General features: G+C 43.7%; 1 protein-coding gene across 2 annotated transcripts in view; it reads right to left on the bottom strand.

Annotated features, from left to right (window-relative positions):
• Window positions 1–21,436, bottom strand: part of SLC35F1 (solute carrier family 35 member F1) — a 233,560-nt gene extending 212,124 nt beyond the window's left edge. The window contains exon 1 of one of the 2 annotated variants that reach the window (XM_052671701.1): window positions 20,951–21,436. In XM_052671701.1, coding sequence (XP_052527661.1) covers window positions 20,951–21,147 — 197 coding nt within the window. In that variant the 5' untranslated portion in view covers window positions 21,148–21,436. The remainder of the gene's footprint in view (window positions 1–20,950) is intronic. The other variant, XM_052671695.1, reaches the window with a different exon arrangement.
• Window positions 21,437–21,849: the final 413 nt, after the last annotated feature.

Raw genomic sequence — 21,849 nt, 5'->3', positions numbered from 1 at the left:
CATATCATTCATTATCACCATTAATAACTCTAAACTCACAGCTTTGATAAAGAGTTCAATGTCACTGAGATCAAGAGACAGAGGATCTCAGATAGTCCTCGTCTTCCTCCCACCAGCACAGAGCGAGTTTCTCCATGTAGTCTCTGAAGGGATTTCTGAGATATACTTCAAAAGATCTCTCTTCTTCCATGAAAGATTGGTCTACCTTCCTTACAGGCATCTCCATCAGGTCCTGCTTTCTGTTACCCAGCTTTTGTATCTGTCCCACTGGTCCTAATTAAGTATTTTTTGAGATGTCCCAAACATCTTCTGCTACAGCACAGAAAATAAGCATAACATTCACATCTTGTCTCTTAAAAATAAAAATGAGGGGTACAGTTAGCTTAGCTAGTACATGTTCTTTCACATCCTTCAGCTTTTCTACCTCTTTTCTAAGAGCATATTGCAAGGTGACAGAGCTAGGGCAGTAAAAGATAGTATCACAAAAACTTACAGTAAACTTAGCAAAAGAAAATGTGACTTAAAAAAATGTTAGTGAGCTTTTCAGGCCTAAATAATCTCAGGAGAGTGCACATTGCTTTCAATTCATTTTGGGGCTAATTTTTATTCTAAATCAGACAGCAAAATTCAACTTACCACATGGAGAAGAGATGTTTTACTTTGGAAGTTAGTAAATCTTGTAGCTTTACTACTACAACCCAGGATGAGCAGGCAGGTTTCGTGTTGGAGTTGGTTTATCTTCAAAAAATGCCGTATCACCTTGCATTGTTACTAAAATATTTAAAAATTATATTCTTTCTGAATTTCTTTATTTCATTCAGAAACTTCACAGCATGTTACTATTGATTTTTTTTTAAATTTCTATAGGGCCAAATTCCATATTTTTTACAAGTACACACTTGCTTTTTTATCAGACACTACGGTGATCTTCATTTTCTGTATGCTGAAGTCAACCTCTTTTAAATATTTAATACTGAAATTTTAGGTTCATTAACTGCAGTTAACACTATGTTGTTAACAGTTTAGTCTTTATATAATTAACACTGTTGGCTATTTAGTACCCTGAAATCTAAATCTTGATCTTTTTTGCACGTCTGTTAGGGTTTCATATCAAAGCCAGGCCATTGCATTTGGGCTATTCTGCCTCTGACAGGGGGAAAATCTGTGTTCCCTTGCTTAAGCCATAAGGACACCAGTGCCACAGAAACATAGAAGTAAGATGCTAGAAAGAGATTCTGCTAAATTATGGAGGATGTGGACATGCTGGAAGGACACGAGCTGCAAAATACACAGAGAAATGGACTTACAGCCAAGTTTGGATCTGAGGCTGGACAGAAGGCTTCTGTCTAGTCTTGTTATTACTGATTCCAGGTCACCTTTAAGATAAAAAAGCTTTCAGAAGTACTGTGTTCATCATATAGTATATCATCTCTCAATTTTGCCTCTATCAAATAGGTGCAATTTTTTTTAGAGGTATGTAGAAGGCCACTCTTATCATGGCAAGCAATTTCAAGGAAATTGAAAAAAAGACAACAGAGATGTCAACTGAACTTCTTCTCCTTTTTATATATATATATCTATGTATTCTTCTTTTTTGAGCCACGTGCACTTCTGTGGTCAGTTACAGCAGTAAGTATTTTAGATGTAATGCTGGAATACCTACACAGCCGAACTCAGTGTTAATTTAAAGAGTTGTAACAGCCAAGGGATAATTGTATACAATCAAGCCTCACAAGTAATGAGGAAGCAGCTTACTTACAGAGACTATTTTGCTGGCAAGAAAGAAAATATTATTAAAATGAAACTAACAAAGCCAGTATTATAAATAATTCAACAACTTCCCAAGTGCATCAGAGTTTTATGTTTTCTTGAGCTGCAGTGAGAGATGGAAGACTCTTCCACACCCCTGACAGCCTGCAAAGCCTCTTCTTCTCCTTCACTATAGCTACTTTCCCTTGTCAGCCTAGAAGTACAGTAAAAATTAGAAGCATTTACAAAGATCTTTCCTGTTTTTTTTCATTAAATACCCAGTGCTCCTGATGTAAGGATAAAGTTTTTATCCACAGGGGAAAATTAGAAGCAAATCAGGTAAATGCCTTGTTCAAGAAGCAGGGGTTGAACATCAGATCACAGGTTAAAACTAAAGAGGCTTTGTTCTACATTCATATCACTATTTTGTAATTATCCCACCACTTCAGCACTAGTGTTGGCAGCTAAAAATAACCTAATGAGGATATACGTGAAGTTGGTCAAAGGAAGGTACAAGTGCCCTGATCACTTCAGAGCTGACTAGAAGTTAAAGCATATTGTCACACTGAATAATCTCCACTGAAGAAATCAAGTCAAATTTTAATGTGAGTTTTTATTTATTCAAATCAGGCATGCTGCTACTGTGGGGCATGCTAATCAGTTACATTAAAGCTACTGCTTCTCATTGCTGCTCCTTGAAGCTTCTTCGAGTGTACGGACACTCCACACTCCACAAGAACAGATACCTCCACAAGAACACGCAAAAGTCATGGCAGGGCATGCAGGCTAGCAATTCCTCCCAGCAGGCACCAAAAGCAGCTGTTATTTTTGTCTCAAAACCCTGAGCTCCTTCCTCCAAGAGACCTGAACATTTGACCCTCACTTAAGAATATTTTCTCTCCAGAAAGAACAAGAAGAGATGGCCAAGCTGGGGAAAGAAATCAGGGAATGCTGTGAGGGGACGAAGGAAAAGGCAACCACACTGGAGAGTGAAGAAAAAGGACAACTGTCTGCTACTTCACCAAAACCGACCACTGAAAGGAGAAAAATAAGATAAAATTGATTATCAGCACCCAGACAGCAAGGTCTCTGCTCCAGGCCCCTACCAGTCACTGTCAGCAGTGCCTCTGGGACCTAGAAGAGTTTCACCTAAGCAAATCCCCAAGAATCTGGTCCATGACTTCTACACAGAGAAGTACTGGCAATGCCACAGGTGGAAAAAAGTTAAAGTTTTCTGGATTTCTGTAATATAAAGGATGACTGATAATTATGACATGTTACACAACACCAGAACCCATGTAACACACATATTCAAGGCAAGTGCCCAGGTACCCACAACTGACGAATATTTTCAGTGAAGCAAAGTGCATCTTAGTATTTCATTCCATTAAATAAACAACCACACAGCATTGTACTGAAAAGAAAAGATTAGTATCGAGTTTCTTGGGAAGAACAGGGCAAGAGAATATGGTCTGATAACTCTGACAACATCATGGATAGCCATGTCTGGGTTCAGAAGCACTCTGAATGAAAAACTGCTGTAAGCCTGGCAGAAACTTGAACCTGAACTGTCTCTTATCCCTTTTCACATCTCTCAAACCAAGACAGAGGCCTATCTATGAAAGGCACAATTCCAGAAGATGTCATCTTTTGTGAATACCTCCAGCTCTCTGGGTACCTTCCCTGGAACCTGATGAGATGCATCCAAGAAGCCTGAGGGAACTGGCAGATGAAGTTTCTAACCCACAACTCGTCATACGAGAGAAGCTGGGGCAGTCCACTGAAAACTCCCACTGACAGGAAAAGGGGAAACTTGACTCCCATTTTTAAAAAGGGAATAAAGGAAGACCCAAGAAACTGCAGGCTGATCAATCTCACTTCTGTGCCTAGCAAGATCATGGAGCATATCCTCCTGGAAACTTTGCTAAGGTATTTGGAAAACAAAGAGGTGATAGGTGACAGTCAGCATGGCTTCATTAAGGGCAAGTCTTGCACGCCAAATTTGGTGGCCTTCCATGAGGAGGTTACAGCACTGATGGATAGGGGATGTTATTTACAGGGACTTGTGCAAAGTGCTTAACACCATTTCACATGACATCCTTGCCCCTAAATCAGAGAGGTGTGGATATGACAGATAGACCACTTGGCAGATAAGGAATTGAAGAATTAATTAAAGAATTAAAGAAATCAAGCACTCTGAAAGTTGCAGATATAAGGAAGAGGTTCTTCACTACGAGGGTTCTGGATACTAGAACAGGTTGCCCAAAGAAGCTGTGGATGCCCCATGGGACCCTGAGCAGCCTGATCTATCAAGAAGTGTCCCCAACCATGGCAAGGGTTGAAACCAAATGGTCTTTAATGCCCCTTCCAACCTGAAGCATTCTATGACTATTAACAAGGAGAAGAGATTGTGTCAAAATTGTGTTTGCTTCAGGGTCTTTCAAGCACCGCCACTGACCAATAACAATCTAAATGTGGAAAAGTACTTGCACGGAACCCTTGAATAGTAAAGTGGTAAGGAGGAAAGATGAAAAGGAGAATGCTTTTTAGTTGACTGGCTCTTGTTCTTCCATACAGGACAGTTGATCTTGCAGAGATATGAACTGAATAAAGACCTCTGCCTGCTCTCCTCAGTCATTTTGCCCATTTTCAGTTTTAAACTCTTTCTAGTTATGATAAGCAGCAGCATCCACAAAACACTATTCCTGTGTCTGAGAAGCGGGAATAAAGTGATCACCCAAAATAGAATATACAGCATGTATCTGTGTGCACAAATGCATATGTAGCAACATAACATTTGTTAAATAACACTGGTCTGAATTGTGCCAATCCCATTACTTAAGGCCAAGAGAGAGTTGTTCATTTGCTAATTTATCCCTTTAAACACATTTCTCTTTGTATTTTTGCTTGTTTGGTTGGCTTTGTTTTTTGCTTTTTTCCTCCTGTGAAGTAAAATTAAAGGTCGGAGAGACTTTAATACCATCAAGAAAAAACTTCTCATACATCTAGACAGATTTTGCAACTATTTTATTAATACATGGTAGAAATGAAGGCTCTCTTTCAAAATAACAGTTCTTCAACCTACAGAGAGACTTTTAAAAAGAAGTTTTGCTCACATCTGCAGATTTCTGGAGTCGTCATTACGTAGTAAATGCCCCCCAGTTCTGTACTGTTACCTACTCAAACAGACACAGTATGGTCCTACTGCAGCTGGTTTTAATTTCCACTGCTGTTACATTAATAGACACTAACAGCACAGTAATTCCCACTCGTTCTTTTTAAGGCGCAAAGAAACGCAACCCTCATCGGCATTGACTGTTTGCTGTAAGCTTTCCCATAACAAAAACATCCATGCAAACCCCTCGGAGACTGATCTTGTTCCATTCCCCGGGCACGCAGCGCTCCCGGCCGCCTGAAGATTACCCGCACAAACATGGCACCCACCACATCCCTGTATATTTCGCAGTTGTTCACAAAAGTTCCTTTTGTCTCGGTGCAGAGGCTGGCTAACCCGCACTGCACCTCGAGGGGAAAGCCGCGGCAGGGCGAAGCTGGTCCGGCTGCGCGTACCAAGTCCGTTCTGGCTTTTTTCACAAGTAGAAAAATAAGGAGGAAAAAAAGAAAAAAGAAAAAAACCAACTCCTTCCAATCTTTTGGGTTAAAATTAAACACAAAGGTGCCTGAGGGGCAGCTTTAACTAGTGTTCTGGGCAATTTACAGGGTTTGGATTCAGCGCTGGTCCTTAAAAGAGGCGATTAATTGCTATGGCAACCGCAGCATCACATGAGGCGCACTCGCTCCGTAATACAGTGCCTGCAGTGTGCCCGCTCACCCAAACACGCATCTCAACAGGGTGACAAACTCCTCAAGGGTCCGCATTGTTTGGCCGCAATTAATCCTTCATAATAGACCCTCTTCATTTGGGATAGGGGACTCTGTCCACCTTTCTCCTTCCTTTAGCAGGAAATATTGCAACTACGTTTCTTCCGTGTTTTGGAGTGCAGCTGTATGTAGTGGGAGAAGGAAGCAGGAAATGTTGGATATGCAGGATACAAAACCGTGGGAACATACACACTGGGATCCAAGTTCATTGCAATAATCTATGAATTAATCTTCCACCTTTACTGCTATTGTATTTCCTTCACTCATTTAATGGGTCCTTCATATGAACCAGATGCCTCATCTCTCAGTACATCATCACAGCATTTGCAAAAACACCTCATGTTTCTGCTATATCCACTCCTGCAAGCTAGTCCACTTTAAGACACCTGGCAACCTCTGCCTGCCTGAAACCAGAGCAGAGCCACAGCCATTAGCCAAAAGCAAGAAACAGCTTATTTCTATGTCACAGAAACATACTTAGATACAAAGAGACAAAACGAGAAAGATTTTTGCTATGTTTCATCCCTCTGCTCCCAAAACTGGGATTCACACACCAACAGAACTGACCAGATACCTCTCCAGCTTCTTGCTCCCTCATTTTCCCATCAAACCACAAACTGCTTTTTGTGTGTGTGTGTGTGCCTTTAGGGTTTTTTTGTTTATTGTTAGTTTTTAAATCAACTGGGCCCATAGTCTCACTAACAGAGAGATCTTCTCAGTCCATGCATGATAATTCAAATTGCCTCTGGGACATACAATTTTTTTGCCCTCCCTATCAATCAGATACCAACCTGGACTGGACTGTATTTAATTACAAGCTGTTAAATTTTTAACTAAGAGCAATACTAATACTACTACTTTTGTGCTTTCCCAAAACAGGATCAGTCCCAGCAAAAAGTCTGAGTTCCTGCTGGACAATAACCCAAAAGACAAAGAGGGAACACAGAATAAAATTAGGTTGGAAATAGATGATCTTAAAGGTCAGCTCCTACCTAAGCCATTCTATTCTATGATTCTAACTTGAAAAATTCATGTGTTAGAACACAGGCCAAAGCAGAAAGGAAAACATTACAGCTACGTTTTCAGTACCGTTACAAAAAAAAATACTGTTGTTAATTGTTAATACAATTAGCTCTGTAAGAAATGACACAAGCAGTTCTTCACAAGAACTGAAATGAAACTCTTATCCCAAGTCATACAAATGAAACCTACTGAAATTCCACTCCAGGGATCATAAAATGGCCATCCACCACCAGGAACAAATATAACTTACTAAGAAACTCAAGCACAACCTCATAAAAATTGATAGATTGCAATGTTCCAATTTTTAAGAAGAAGTCACAACTGAAGAGGCCTTAAGGCTTGATCAGTAATTGCTATCCTTACCTTCATTTTTTTCAGTAGGGTCAGAACAAAGAACTGAGTAATGCATATGTTTCCTACCTGGACACGTTAATCCTTTACTTCTCTTCAGGAACAGCATACAAGCCTACAGTTTTATACCTATTATTTTTGACAAGATCAGTTTTCATCCTTAGCTCTTCTTGCCTGTGCTTGCCTGTGTGTTTGGTGCTCCAAACACAACAGCTTTACCTGTGCAGTGATAGAGAGGAATGGTGCAGCAATACTTTCCATGGCAATACTGACAAGTGAAATTATAACAGCATACTAGGATACAGGATGGATTCAGGAAAGGGGAGTAATAAAGAAACACTTGCAGCAAGTTGTCTTCAGAGTTGGTGTGATCTGTATTCCCAGAAGAAGTGCTGCTGTGACTGCTCCCAAAGGTAAGCAAATTGGTGGATGTTCTGTTGTTAAAAAATTATTTCTGTAACTTACGCCATGGGACTCCTGATAAGATCATTCTGTCAGAGGAAAGGTTTTGGGAAAGAAAGCACATGGTTGTTGGCTCTGGGGAGCAACAGAAGAGAAACAGAGGCCAGAGAGCAACAACAGGCCCTCTAAGTCGCATCAGCTAAACACAAATAGCTATTCACAGAGCTCAGTATAGAAGAATGCTATAATACAGTGCATGCCATTACAGCAAATGGGATAAACCAGTTCTGCAGCCACTGATCACTTGTTATTTTTTCTAATCATCAGCAGGAGAGAAATTACTGCATACATTTCCAGAGAGATGAAAGTGAGTCATAAATTACAGAATCACAGAATGGGGGCTGGAAGGGACCTCTGGAGATCATCTAGTCCAAACCCCTGGTAAAGCAGGTTCTCTACAGTAGGTCACACAGGAAAGTGTCTAGGTGAGTTTTTAATCTCTCCAGAGAAGGAGACTCCAAAGAAGTTTGTTTCAAGGCTCTGACACCTCCAAAGTTAAAAGCTTTTTTCTCATTTTTATGGCGGCTTCCTAAGTTCCAGATTGTGTCCATTGCCCTTTGTTCTGTCACTGTGCATTTTTGAAAAAATCCTGGCCAAACCATTTGACTCTTACCCCTTAGCTATTTATAAACAGTTAAAAGATCCCCTCTCAGTCTTCTCCAGGCTGAATAGCCCTAGGCCTCTCAGCCTTTCCTCAAAATGGAGATGCTCTAAGCCTCTCATTATCTCTCTAGCCCTTTGCTAGGCTCTCCCTAGAAGATCTGTCTTTTTTGAACTAGAGATTTCAGAACTGGACTCAGTACTCCAAATGTAGCTTCAAAGGGCAGCATACAGGAGGAAGATCACCTCCCTCAATCTACTGGCTATGCTTTTTTTAATGCGCCCTAGAATACCATTGCCTTCTTGGCCACAAAGGCACACTGCTGGCTCATAGCCAGTTTATTGTCCACCAAGACACCCAAGTCCTTCTCCACAGAGCTCCTTTCCAGCCCTTTGCCTGTATTGCTCTCCAGGTGTAGGACTCTACACTTGCCCTTGTTGCAACTCAAAGTTCCTCTGTTCATCCACGTCTCCCCTCTATCCAGGTTCCAATGAATGACAGCACAGGCTTCTGGTGTCTCAGCCACTCCTCCCAGCTTTGTATCATCAGCAAACTTGCTGAGAGTGCATTCTATCCCTTCATCCAGGCCACTGATGAGGAAATTGAAACTGGAATCAGTACCAACCTCTAGAGAATACCACTAGCTACAGGCCTCCAGCTAGACTCTGTACCACTGCTCACAACCCTCTGAGCTCTGCCAGTCAACCAATTCTCAATCCACCTCAATGTCCACTTGTCTATCTCACACTTCCTAAGCTTACCTACAAAAATGTTAATGGGAGGCAGTGTCAAATGCCTTGCTGAAGTCAAGATACAGAACTTCCACTGCTCTCCCTTCATCTACCCAGCTGATCATGACATCACAGAAGGCTACCAGGTTGGTTGAGCATGATTTCCCTCTGGTGAATCCATGTTGACTACTCCTAATAACCTTCTTTTCTTCCACTTGCTTGGAGATAACATCCAGAATACACTGTTCCATCATCTTCCCAAGGATAGAGACGAGGTTCACTGCTTTCACCTCTGCTAGCTCCCTCAGCGCTAGTAGGTACTTCCCATCATATGGAGACCATGGATCTGTGTGCATCAATGCATCAGATGATTTCTGACCAGATCGCTCTTTGGCCAAGGAGAAATCCTCTACTCCCCAGACTATCACTTATTTGTGGGATCTAGTGTTCCCCACACATCTGCATTTCTTTTACCATGAAAAATAATATCAGGGATAAGACTCCCTTTCCATCCTCTGGCAATAGGAAAATGTTTAGTACATTTACATTAACTTCTGCATAAGTTCACATCCTCACTGATATCATTCCTGACTGCAAAAATAAAAGATGTAACAAGGATGGCTGAACAGATATCTCTGTGTAGTGCTGTTCACAGCCATCAGCACATCTTGTTCTCTCAGCCCCATCCAGGTTCATTCTATACATGTCGAGCCTTGCTCTGTTTCTTCTATTTCTGTACAAACACTTGGCTTCCTCCTCTCCAGTTGCTCTTTCCTCCAACCCCTGATTTAAGGGATGGAACATCTCTATGGTTGAGAAAGCTGGGATTGTTCAACCTGGAAGAAGAGAAAGTTCTGGGGAGATCTGCTAGAGGTCTTTCAGTATTTAAAGGGGTGGGGGGAGCTATAAAAAAGAAGGGGAAAGAATCTTTAACGAGGTCTATTGTGTTAGGTCAAGGGGAAATTATTTCGAACTACTAGAGGGGAGATTTAGACTAAATATAAGAAAAACAGTAAAAACAGTGAAGCACTAGAAGAGGTTGCCCAGAGAAGTGGTAGATGCCCAGTCCCTATGGACATTCAAGATTCAAGGCTTAGTGGAAGTAGTCAGAGTAGCAGTAAATACACAGAGGTGAGACCTCCCCGTGGCAGTTCAAGAGACTGTCACTTAAGAGCAAGCTCATCCCTCACCATGACAGGTTGGCAGGAATCTTCCCATCTGGTAACTTACCACCCCTCCCAACAAATTCTGACTGCTTGCTTGGGAGTAGGCCATCAAGAAATTAAGTGGTGTCTTTTTGCCATCCTAGCTTTCTACAGTCTCCTGTGAAACCAAATCAATACATGTATGTACACTGCTCATATAAAGCCATATACTTGCACTGCAGGTACTGCACACAACAGCGGAAAGGTGCCACTCTCTGGAAGGACCGCAGGTTCAGCTCCAACTTGTGACTCCTTCCTAGCCAGCAGAGGTCTGCAAGCAGCACAATGCACTGCATGGCAAGCTTCTGCTGGCACCAACTTCTTATCAAATGGTTGGCAAGAGGCAGGGCAAGAGAGGCAAGAGGCTGAGAGTGTGCAGCTGGAAGAGGAGCAGGGAGCATGACACACTGTGACAGCCCCAGCTGGTGCTGGCTAATGTGTGCCAGGCTGGGCTTCTTTGCACGCCCTAACTTTGTTCTCTGTCAGGAGACTGCTCAGGAGCACTGGCTGCCTCTGAGAAGCCACCTCTTTACCTCCCAAAGCCTCCACAGGCCACATGCATGGGTCATTTTGTTTCCTAGCCAAAGTTTGACTATAAAGTGTCAGAGATGCACAATGGGAACTGCAGCTTAGCTGGTTCTGAATGCTCTGGAACACCTACTCTGTATTTTATAGCACTCTACAATATTTTAGAAGCATTAACTAATCAAAAACTCTTCCAGGTAGTTAAGTTTAAGTATCCTCATTTTACAGATGCTGAACCAGACCCAGAGAGGTTGAAAGATTTGACCAAGGCAAAAAAAAATAAAAAATTGGTGCCTAATTCTGGATGGTAAATCAGCAGCTGCTGATGTAGCTTCTCACTGAGTCTCTCCGAAGGCAGGATTTCCCTTCAGGACCTGATGCAACATTTCCTGGAAGTAGAAAAGACAAAAGCCCACCTCTTCCTGCCCATCCATGCAAACAGCTGGCTAAGCTGCTTTTTGCTACCAGCTCTCCACAACCTTTTGGTCAAATGCAGTCAACATGATGCAAATCATTACACTCTACCTTCAGTCCCAACTTCCACAGTATCTGCAGGCATAAGGCATCACCCAAGCTTTCTAATTCCAACACCATCATACTCCACCTGCATCTTACATATTTAGGGTATTTTTCCCCTCTCTGTTTCCCATCTGAGATTGGAACTGCGGAAACAACCAAAAAAGAAAATAAACAATATTCTTTCCCTTCTTGCCTTGTATGAGTTATTTATTTGGGCCAGCCTCTGCAAAACTGTACGCTGCTGCTTCTCATACAAACACCACTGGTCCTGAAAAACAAATGCACACAGGGCTGCTCCTCAAAGGAAAACATGTAAATATAGGATACTTGACAGGCAACTATGTTGCAAGTTCAATTTGTATCTTTGTTTCCTCTCTCACTTTGGACCTGCTATGCAGAAAGGCAGCCAAAAGGCATCTCAAAGATTAGGTCTGGCCTCAGAACCCAGACCTTTCAAACGCAAGTTCCCGAATATTCCCCACTGAGCAGAATACAGTCATGAGTTTGCTAGTGCTTGATGCATGGTATTTTGCTAAAACAGAGCCCACAAACATCTGAAGAAAAATAATAAATCATTAGATTAAGAAAAAAAGACAAATTTGAAACTGTCAGATAGTGTAATTACTTCAGAATAAACTGCTGCTAAATACTCTCAAGTGTAACAGTATTCTGGATGTAGAAAGACCATTCACAAATGTGAAAAGAAACTGGTATTGATTCTGTGGGCACGTCTCAATACATCTATAGGTTGTAAAAGTATGGGAACAAATCTAATATATTAATCTAGCTGAGTAATAATAAGTTCTATTAGCATGGTAATAGTTACCAAATCAATAAGAACGAACACTTTCAGACATCAAATTTAACAGAAACCATTCTGTGAGCTAGAATGTGCTAGAATTTATTCTATTATTATTTGTAGCAGGATGTTAAATCAGTTACCTTTTGTAATTCATCTTAAAAGATCTCACTTGCTTTCCCACACAGTCATGCAGCCCTTTTTCCAATTATTAAGGAATTACTTAATGTCTTTAACATGGGCAATCTCTTTAGAGCAGAAGAAACTGAATCCCAGAGACTTTTCTTGGAAATGCAACATAATTCTTCCAGTTCTATCAACCTTCTCATGACCACACTCACTTTGCATTCAAGTGATTGGGCAGACTGGCCATTCTACCACTTGTCTGTTGTTTTGGTAGGCTGTTCACCTTTTTGTTTAAATAACAGAAAATCTGAATTTTCCTTTTCAATACCAGGGAATGGTACTTTCACACACTTTTTACGACTATCACACCACCATGACTTCCTGCTTCTAGACCCCTAAGAGTCTACATCTGCATTCCACTGTATCTCTTCAAAGATTTGGCATGTTGGACTCAAAAAACACTTAACTGTACTGTCTAAGAGAAATAAAAATGCTGTTGAGTGCTAACTGGAAGCAAGTCAGTTTTGGTAGAAGAACCTCAAAAGGAGTCAAAAGAGCAAGGTCTCCAGGGCCACACACAGATTTTGTCCACTACTGGAAGAACTGGACTTCTGCAAATTGAAATTCCTGAAAAACACCTGTTTTTTCTACAAAGCATCCCCAGCAGTATGTATGTGTCAGGAAGTTTCCTGCAAGGCTCAGGTAGATCAAGCAGGAAAGGATGCACTCCAATCTGACCTCTTCTATTTGCCATTACCGACGAGGTAATTCCCTGAAGACAGAGAGACTGAAACTTCTTGTAGAAGGATAAGCTAACAAGCAGCCAACCTGAAAACACAGAAGAGAGGTCCACCTGAAAGCATTATATCCCACATCACAAGGCTGTACAGAAAAACTGCTTTGCAGATGCTAGATTTCCCTATCAAGTTAGATGAAGACTGTCAGCTTTTTCTGCCTGACAGTACTTAAATCTCATTCCTAGACTGCTGAAAATTGTATCTACAATATTAAAATTTTATTTCCTTCAAGTATCAAATCCCATAACCGTTAAAATATTTTCCAGCTCCGTGCTCAGCTTTTCACAGCCTACCTGGTATTTGCTGTCCTTGCTCACTTTGAGTCTACCCAGGACAGTCCATACAGATCTGAACACACTGGCAGTGGGGAGTTAAAAAGCATAATCTAAAGCATATTGTGCCTGTAGCAGAGAGAGAAAAGGAGAAGCAACACTTGGTCTGTTTCGTTATGACTCTCAGCTTCTAGTAAGAAGAGATTTCAGGAGGTAAGTGGCCCAAATCAGGCTACAGAAGCCATGGTAAACACAGAGATGCTTAAATTCCCCAAAATATCTGGGCTTAGAATAATCACAGCATAATTCATTTAATTTTATCAAGTATTTTCCAGGCTAGGGACAGCATAGAGCCACTGCATCCTAAGACAGCAGCAGTAGCACCTAGGTGGGTAATCTAGGTGGATCCAAATCTGGGTAAAGAACAGAAAGCATATAGCTGTGTACAGCTTACTCCTTATCCCTCCTGGAGCATTGGGCCATGGCCAGTCCAAGATCAACCTCATGCCTCCTGTCTGTGATTCACATCCCTGAAGCTACTCTTTGAGTAAGACTGCTACCTCCTTTAAATCAAATACAGGCAGAGATATCTTCCCCACTTTCATCTTGTAGCCACAAACACCTTCCGCCCACAAACTCTCTTTCTGGCTTAAAGAACTTGAGCTGACAGTTCTGAGTCCAGTAGCACATAAAGGATTGGAATTTAATTGTTAGGCAGGAGAGAGACAGCAGTGGAGCAGTAGAGCTCACTGCTGAAATCCTTCCCCCAATATGAGCTGAATGAAGAGGCACCCAAGCAGGGAGCACAACCCAGGTACCTGCCCTCACCACTGGCAGCTGCACACCAACCATGTGCAAGATGAGACAAAGTCATGAGAATGAATGTGGCACAGAGACAGCACTATTTTGAAATGCATGCAGCCTCATAAAATGTTGTAAAGCAGGCTTCTGGACACACAGCAACATTTTCTTTGACAAAAGAGGGCCAGAGAGGGCTAAGTAAACTAAAGACCATCACTATAAATGCTTCAGATTTTGTTTTTGTTCTGTCATCAGCTAATACTGGCTTACAGGTTGCAGTTAACGTTAGGGCTCTGGAGGTAACAATTATTGTCTTGCTATTGGACAAAAAAAATTACCTCATTTGTCTGTATTAAAGATGCAGCAATCTGTTTCAAGCATAGAGTGCTTTGTAAATGAACACCTTGAAGCCTGAAATGCCTAGGGAGATGAGCCAGGCAAAAAGCCCCTATTGGTTCCAAACTTTCAAACATTAAAACTTTTCCCATTTTGTGTTAGGAAAAGACCATCCAAAGTGAGCTTCACCATTCAGGTGTCCACAGCAACCCTCAGGGATGAGGAAAAATGGAGTTAAACCTGGTATCTCGCGTAAGGATTCCCATCACCAGACTACCATGAAGTCTTGCTTGCCCTTTGTCCAAATAATCTAGTCTGGACAAAAGAAACTTCTGTGCACATGCAGTCATAGGAAAATATCATCCTTCTTTCCCAGGTTTTAACTGATTTACACTGCATAAAAATTATAGCTGAAGAGAGGACTCTCCATCCAGACCGTAAACTCCTGTGCATCACCATGCACTGCCTCTGCTCAGACCTGTCCTAATATGGAACATGGCCTCCCACATCTCTACAGGAAAAGCCAGACTAAGAAACTGACTCATACTAGCAAGAAACTGAACTTAAAGGCTGAGATGACTGCCCCTGCCACAAACAGAAGGCTGGCTTAGTAAGTGCCACTGTATTTTACAGTGGAGTTATGTCATTTGAGAATGGGTCTTTACAGTGAACTCCAGAATCATGCTCCCAGTGCTGGAAATCTTTTGGTGCCTCTGAGAAAAAATGATGGAAGAGAATATGTTTCTTAAAGCATGAGAGAAAACTAAGTCAGAGAAAGCTGAAAGATAAGCTTCAAAACAACAACAACAAAAAAAGTCCTGAAGGGACAGATGACAGACATAAATAAGCACAGACAGGTAGATCAGGTGGTTCACTACATGAATTTCACAATCCCCTACACTTACACACATTACAGTCATAACGATTTATGAGTCCCTATGCAACTTTTCTTGCAAGAAGTGATTCCAGCTGAGCTCAAGCTCAGCTCCCAAGACTTCGAGCATGGGTTTTCTCATTGTTGGGTTTGAGGGGATGATTTTTTGCGGTTTTTTAAAACTCAGCGTTCTTCAGCAAGTTCATTTTCCTCTGCTTTCTTGGTAATTAGCCCTAATCAGTATTCAAGTGCTGATTTGGAAGGCTATCTGCTGACTTAAAGGAAGAGAACACCTCAGTAATAGCCCCAGTGTTCCCCTCTGCCAGCAGAAACAGTAGCGATAAGGACAGAGACTCCAGCCATCCCAAAGGAGAGGGAGCCACAAAGAACCCTACTGATCATTGCTGGCATCTGGCCTTCCCCTCATTAGCACATTAAAGCTGCTCTGTCCATCCCATAAGAGCCACTCTGTCCATTCCTCCAGCTCTCTCTATGGAGCCATTTACAGCACCGCTCTTTTGAAACCCCTCTGGTTCAAGAGGCAGTAACCCCTTCCCAAAGCCTGCAGCACAGCCAGTATCAAAAATTCTCACTCACCAACAGGCATCCAGTAAGAACAGACCTTCCGAACGCCGGACGTAGATGGATGAAACTCATGTATTTCACTTTGCCAAATCGCCTCTCCTAAGAAAAGTCTCTTCCCAATCATCACGGGGGCTTCTGATTTCATTTGAAAGAGTGCTTGTTGCATTCAACCCCCATGCTTCAAACAATTCCCATTTCAGGTCTGGATTGACAAGGCTTGTATCTCGTTAGGCACAAATTTCCAGGAACAAAAGAAAAGCAAAGGGAACAGAGCTGGGGGACATTAACTGTGAAACCATGCTCACACACTTGGTCTTGTACTTGGACAGACTTCTAGCACCTGCTACAGCAGCAATACTAAAGCTTTATCTTGTCTTCACTCATAAATCAAAGCATCTTAAAAGTGAGCTGTGGCATGCCAATAAGCATGCATTCACTGAAATAAGTTGTTTGGGGAAGGTGAAAAGCATCATTTCCTCTGATTTCACAGGTATTTCCCTTATGCACCCAAAATATTGGGAAAATAGCTAATGCACAGAGGCCTCTTGCTTTCAAAGTGGTTATTACAAATGGACTAATGAGAAACAGAAACACTGGACAACATTTTACTGGTTGGATTTTACAGTGTTCTGCTTTTAAAGGATGCTTTCCAAGGACAGACGTGACATCCCACCCCACCCCCCACCAAAAAGAATAAAAATGACAGGTACAAGAAAGCCAACCTAGTTGCTTTGCCTGTGCTCTGAACTCATTTTCTTTAACTCATTTCAAAATGGTATAAAATTTTTACCTAAAAAGAGAGCTACAGCTGCCTGAATTGGGCTCAGATTTTCTTCTATAGCTACTGTTATTCTGAGCAGATACTGAGAGATATTTGTACTTTTTAAGAACAAAATTCCCCAAGGAAGCCAGCCCTTTTGGGATTGAAGAAGAAAGTGAAGCAATTGAAGGTTATGAATACTCACTCTTTTTGAAATTCCAGAAATAATATATCTGATCTTTGACCTGCTTTTCATTAAGGAAAAAACGCCATGAATTATTTGGTTTGTTCACTACCCTGATCAGTCAGCTGAAAGATGGTACTACTTTAGGGCAATGAAATATATTGCCTCGATTTCATTTTTTTACTACATAAACTCTATCAGGTTTACTATGTGAATATATACTACAAGAAGAAAAAAATCACTGGGTTATAGCTTTTACAACTTGCAGTGTAATTTAAACAGCTCTCATCTCTAAGGAGTTAGTAGCCGTACAAACAGTTCAAGCTGAAAGTCAGCTACTAGGCCAAGTCCTTCCTGAGCTCCATTACAAAGGATGAACTGGTCCTGCAACATACTAAAACGGCAGAAGTTCTACTCAGACTGTATGTAAACACCTGATGAGAAGAATCAATTTGAATCTAAACTGCTTTTATTTGCTACATTTTGTTCATTTTGATAATAAAATAAATCAATGCCTAGCTTAATGAATTATATTTATTAGCAGCAATATTTTTTCTTCCATCTTTTACGAAAGGTAGTGGTAATCAGACCTACACTGGTTTATGCCCAGGGGCAAAATTTATCTGAGAAAGTGAATAAATGGGCAGAGAAGTAAAGGGACTTGCACTGTCCCAAAGAAAGCTCTCAGCATTCCTGAGAGCAGAGAACATACCCACAAAGCCACTGAAAAGGTGACATGGGTCTGAGATTGTGCTCCTGCTATTATCAGACAGCAAACTGATCAGTCTCTAGTACTCTGGTATGATTTGAGGAAACTTTTGAAAACTGCAAAGCACCATTTACAAATAGCAAGAACAAGCATGCAAAGATATCCTTGAAACAATGAGATAAGCCACAGTTAAACTTTATGGCAACTATTCCTCATGAATGTACTGAAAGGCAGAAGCAGGCAAGCCCAGAATTATGCCCATGCCAACCAGCTTGCTAGGAAGATCCTTGGTAGGAAAAAGTAATTCAATAGTGGAGACATGGATATCACCCTCAGTTCATTGGTGTGGCTCTAGTTTAGGCAGTGGTTGTTTTTTCTTTGTGGAGTTTGCTTCTTCTCCTTTTTTTTTTTTTTTTTTGTATCCTGGAATTATCCTTTTTACTTAGGTTAAATAACTTTGACATAGTATCTAAAGACATACATTCATTTTTCTTGCAAGAACTTTTTCATTCCTTGTCCTTGTGTGTAGGACTACAGAGGTAATGTTCACCTATAAGCAGTTACCTGATTTTAGACACTCATTCAAATAAATAATTTGCAAGAATCCCCCCAAGAGAACATTTAGCAACCTGTTCCCCTGTGATTCAGCAATTTTTCCCTTTTTTCTTGCTTCCTGTTGGAGGTGGGAGGCAACATGGGGCAGGTGAGTCACCACTCATTAGGTGACTTCCGCAAGCAGACAGGTTGGTAGAGTCCAATTCTGGCTTCACAGAGGCGGTGCGGAAGGAAGCAAGTAGACAGCCAGAATAATTTCTTCCCTCCCCTTCAACATATCAGGACAGAGTTGGTCAAGGACAGCTGCTGAGCAAATATCACAAGAAAGGCATAGGGCAGCAGGGATTCATAGACCACAGATGTGAGTCATAGGTCCAGGGATGTATTTCTGATATGTAATCACTACAGTTCCCCCTTACTGAAATGTCCATTCAGCCATTCAGGCTTCAAGGGTAACAGCTTGTTCGAATGTAGCAGAATGTAGTAGGTCCTTCTTACCATTACCACCAGCTCAGAATTGACTTCCAAACTACTCCAGTAAATCCTACCTGGCATCTCCAGCTCTCCTTGATTCTGGCCCTTCAGTTTTGTTTCACTTCGGTCTTCAGTTCTGGCCAGCATTTGCCCTGATTACTGAATTGCACTTTTGAAGTCGGCCAATGCTGCCCTCCATGAATTACCTCCTTCTCAGGCACTCCTAAGGGGTTCTTCCACGGTTTCTCCGTTACCTTGGGACCACTGAGCGAACAGGGAGCAGGGACTGGAAGGTGAAGCTACACGTTTCCATAACTTGAAAAGTAATTTTAAGAGAAGCCTTGGAAGGCACCCAGAACCCAGGTAACTAAACTTCTGCTACACAGCAAGACAGGAACAGCCCTCAGATTCTGTCAGTGCCTGCCCCATTCTCCCACTTCTTCCCCTCTGACCATAACAATTGCAAATAGGTTGCTGGCGACCCCAGCTGTCCTCAACCTGTTATGTTGTCTGTTAGTCTTAGGAACATCCCCATTAGCAGAAAACAGGAAGGAGCACATTCTCAACTGAAGAGTCAGTCAGTAGCCTTCCACAAACAGTTCTCAAGCAAACAGTACTCACAAAGTACAGGCAGCATGGACAAAGTGGTACCAGTAGAACAACACTAACTGCAGAATCCAAAACTTGGTTTGAGCTGGGCTTCTACCTAGAATCAGAATTGTTTGAGCAGGAAGGGACCTCTAAGCCCACCCAGTCCCAGCCCCCTGCTATGGGCAGGGCTTGAACCCCCCCAGCTCAGGCTGCCCAGGGCCCCATCCAAATTGGCCTTGAGTGCCTCTGGGGATGGGGCACCACAGCTTCTCTGGGCAGCTGTGCCAGTGCCTCACTGCTCTCCAAGTAAAGAATTTCTTCCTAACACCATGCCTAACTATTTCCTCTTTCAGTTAAAAACAATTATCCATCCTGCTATCGCTACAGGCCCTAATAACCCTCTGTGCAACACAATATTTCTTCCTTTCTCCTTAGACGTTTGCATGCTATTGTGTTCATAGAAGATGAAAGCATAAACAGTGTGTCAGGTTTCATTTCACTGTACTGACAGAAATACAGTAGAAAAGCCATGACATTACACAGTGCACAATCCTTAGCTCCTTAATTTCTCCTTCTTGAAGGAACCCTCACTCAGGCAAAATTTCCTTTCGCACAGGTTTCGGGATGGGCTAAGGATTTTCTTAAACAAAGAAAAGGCTGCCTTAGTACTCCACAAGAACAAGTTTTCTCCCATGCATTTGGGAAAATTTGCTTCATTACAGATGGGAAAAGCACATGATTGCCAAGAAGTGATGGGTTGCTGCCCATGGGAGTGCTTCTTGGGACAGTGGGAGGTCTGGGCTGTAAATCGATCAGAACATAGACAAGCTTTCACCATCAGAGCCAAGTTTTATCCTTCTCTCCTTTCAAAAAATCTAGATGTCATATTTTCAATAACATACATACGCCAGCAAACACCAACCGGACTCGCAATATATAGCTGAGAGTCATATCTAATACACACGAGCACGGGAAGTCCTTCAATTCTTTGTGTCAATCCAGAACCCCCAGCCATGCAGTGAGGTGGCTCTACAAGATCACCACTATTGCTGTACCAAGACCCTCTCCACACCTTCACCCACCTTCTGTTGCCCCAAGAACTTTCCGTCCCAGCACCACATCCTAAAGCTAGCAGGTGCCTCGGGGCAGCCCTGTGGAAGGACTGCAACGTTCTGCCAGTGCAAAGCACTGGTGGGGTGGCAGTCATGGGACAGAGGAACAGAGCGGGCTGTACTGCATGGGGAGTTGCAAATGTGCACGTATGAGAAAATGTTTGAGTTTGTCCGAGTTCTTGTTTCAACTATTTTTTTAACAAAGGGTAAATATTTCATCCCTCACCGATGCTTCTGAGGTCCGCCTAGAAAGGTAACAGGTAATTAATTGCATATAATTGCACTGATCTGCGAGCAATGAGACAAACTGCCCCAGGTATTTGTAACAAAGACTCCTAGATAAGATAAGATAAACTCTTAATGTTTAAAGCCTGGAAGAATCAGGGAGCTCCATCTCCAAACTCAGTACATCAGGGAAGAAGAGCTGAGGTTTGCAGAGTAGCTCACCCGTACCCAAAACTAGAGAGGTCACAAAGACATCGCACGGTGCGCGCGCCCCAAGAGGAGGGCTCGCCGGGCAGCAGCGATGGCTCCGGGCGGCCCTTCAGACAGAAGCTCGAGGGCTCCTTCTGGAGAAGCGCAACCGGTTGGGCTCGGATGAACACCGCTCGGCAGTAACAATTCGCACCTGACCAAGCGCAGCGCAGAAGGAACAATCCGCAAAGAGGAGAGCAGCCAGAGCAGCGGTGCGACGACGGTCCCTGCGTGGCATCCTGCGGTTTCGGTACCCTTATGGTTGCGATGCCCAACAGAACGCACCGACCGCCCGGCTCCGGCGGTCCGCACGCGCTTCTCCCCGGCTGCGCGCTAACGCCGCGCTCCGGCGGCGGCAGTTCCGCGCTCCCTCCGCCCGCTCCCCCGCAGCTCCCTCGGGCACGGCCGCTCTGCCCCGGGACACGCCGCGCCCGGCCCCTGCCCTAGCCTCACCTGTTCAGCACTTTCCTGATCCGCTGGCGCACGCCGTTGGAGGGCGCGGAGATGCCGCTCCTGGCGCCACCGCCCTCGGCCGGCAGGTTCTCGATGGTGGCCACGACATGGTTGGGCTGCGGCGGGAGGTGCGGCGGCGGCGGCGGCTGCGGCGGCGGCGGGTGCCGGGGATGGCGGTGGCGCTCCGGGGAGAGCATCGCGGAGGGGCTGCGCCTTAGCGGCGAGCGGAGAGCATCCCGGCCGGTGCGGCGGGCGCTGCTGCTGCTGCCGCGGCTTCCGGGCAGCGCCGGACCCTCGCCCGCTCCTCCCTCACCGAGCTGCCATGCAGCGAGGGGCGGGCTGCCGCCGCCAGCGAGTGCCGCTCACGCTCTACGGAGCGGCGGCAGTTTGGCGACACTCCTCCCGCAGCCGCCGCCGGCGCCCACACCCCCTCCGCGCAACCGCTCCTTCCCGGCTGCAGCGCCGGCCCGACCCCTTTGTTCCAGCCCGCCGCCGCCCCGCGCGCCCCGGCGTTCCTGTGCAGACCCGCGGCCGCGTGCGGCGGCGCCCGCCCCCGGGAGCGCTGCAGCAGCCTGGCCGCGAGGGGGCGCCGCAGCACTCGGCTCGCGGCTCTCACGCCGCCCTCAGGGCGCCGTCGGCCCGAGGCAGCATGGGGCACGAGGGCTTGGGGCAGGGTCGGATGGGCTCTGGCTTTGCTCCGCTGCCTCCTCTTCTTCTCGTAAATTTCCTTTTGCCTACAGCTAGGCAACACGGTATTGTGTTCATTTGCTCCTGCGATGCTGAGTTCTTAGGAATTATCACATGCTTTCCCCTCAAAACACAGCGTGGCGTGTCTCCAGTCTATTAGGAAAGTGTAGATAAAACACGCTTCTAGAAAGCTCTCTGGCTCTCGCACAGCT

Source organism: Tympanuchus pallidicinctus, unplaced genomic scaffold, assembly GCF_026119805.1.
Source record: "Tympanuchus pallidicinctus isolate F22 unplaced genomic scaffold, pur_lepc_1.0 scaffold1, whole genome shotgun sequence".
In the NCBI taxonomy this organism is placed as follows: domain Eukaryota; kingdom Metazoa; phylum Chordata; class Aves; order Galliformes; family Phasianidae; genus Tympanuchus; species Tympanuchus pallidicinctus.
The sequence above is the reverse complement of the archived record's forward strand: the minus strand, read 5'-3'. Positions and strand labels throughout refer to the sequence as shown.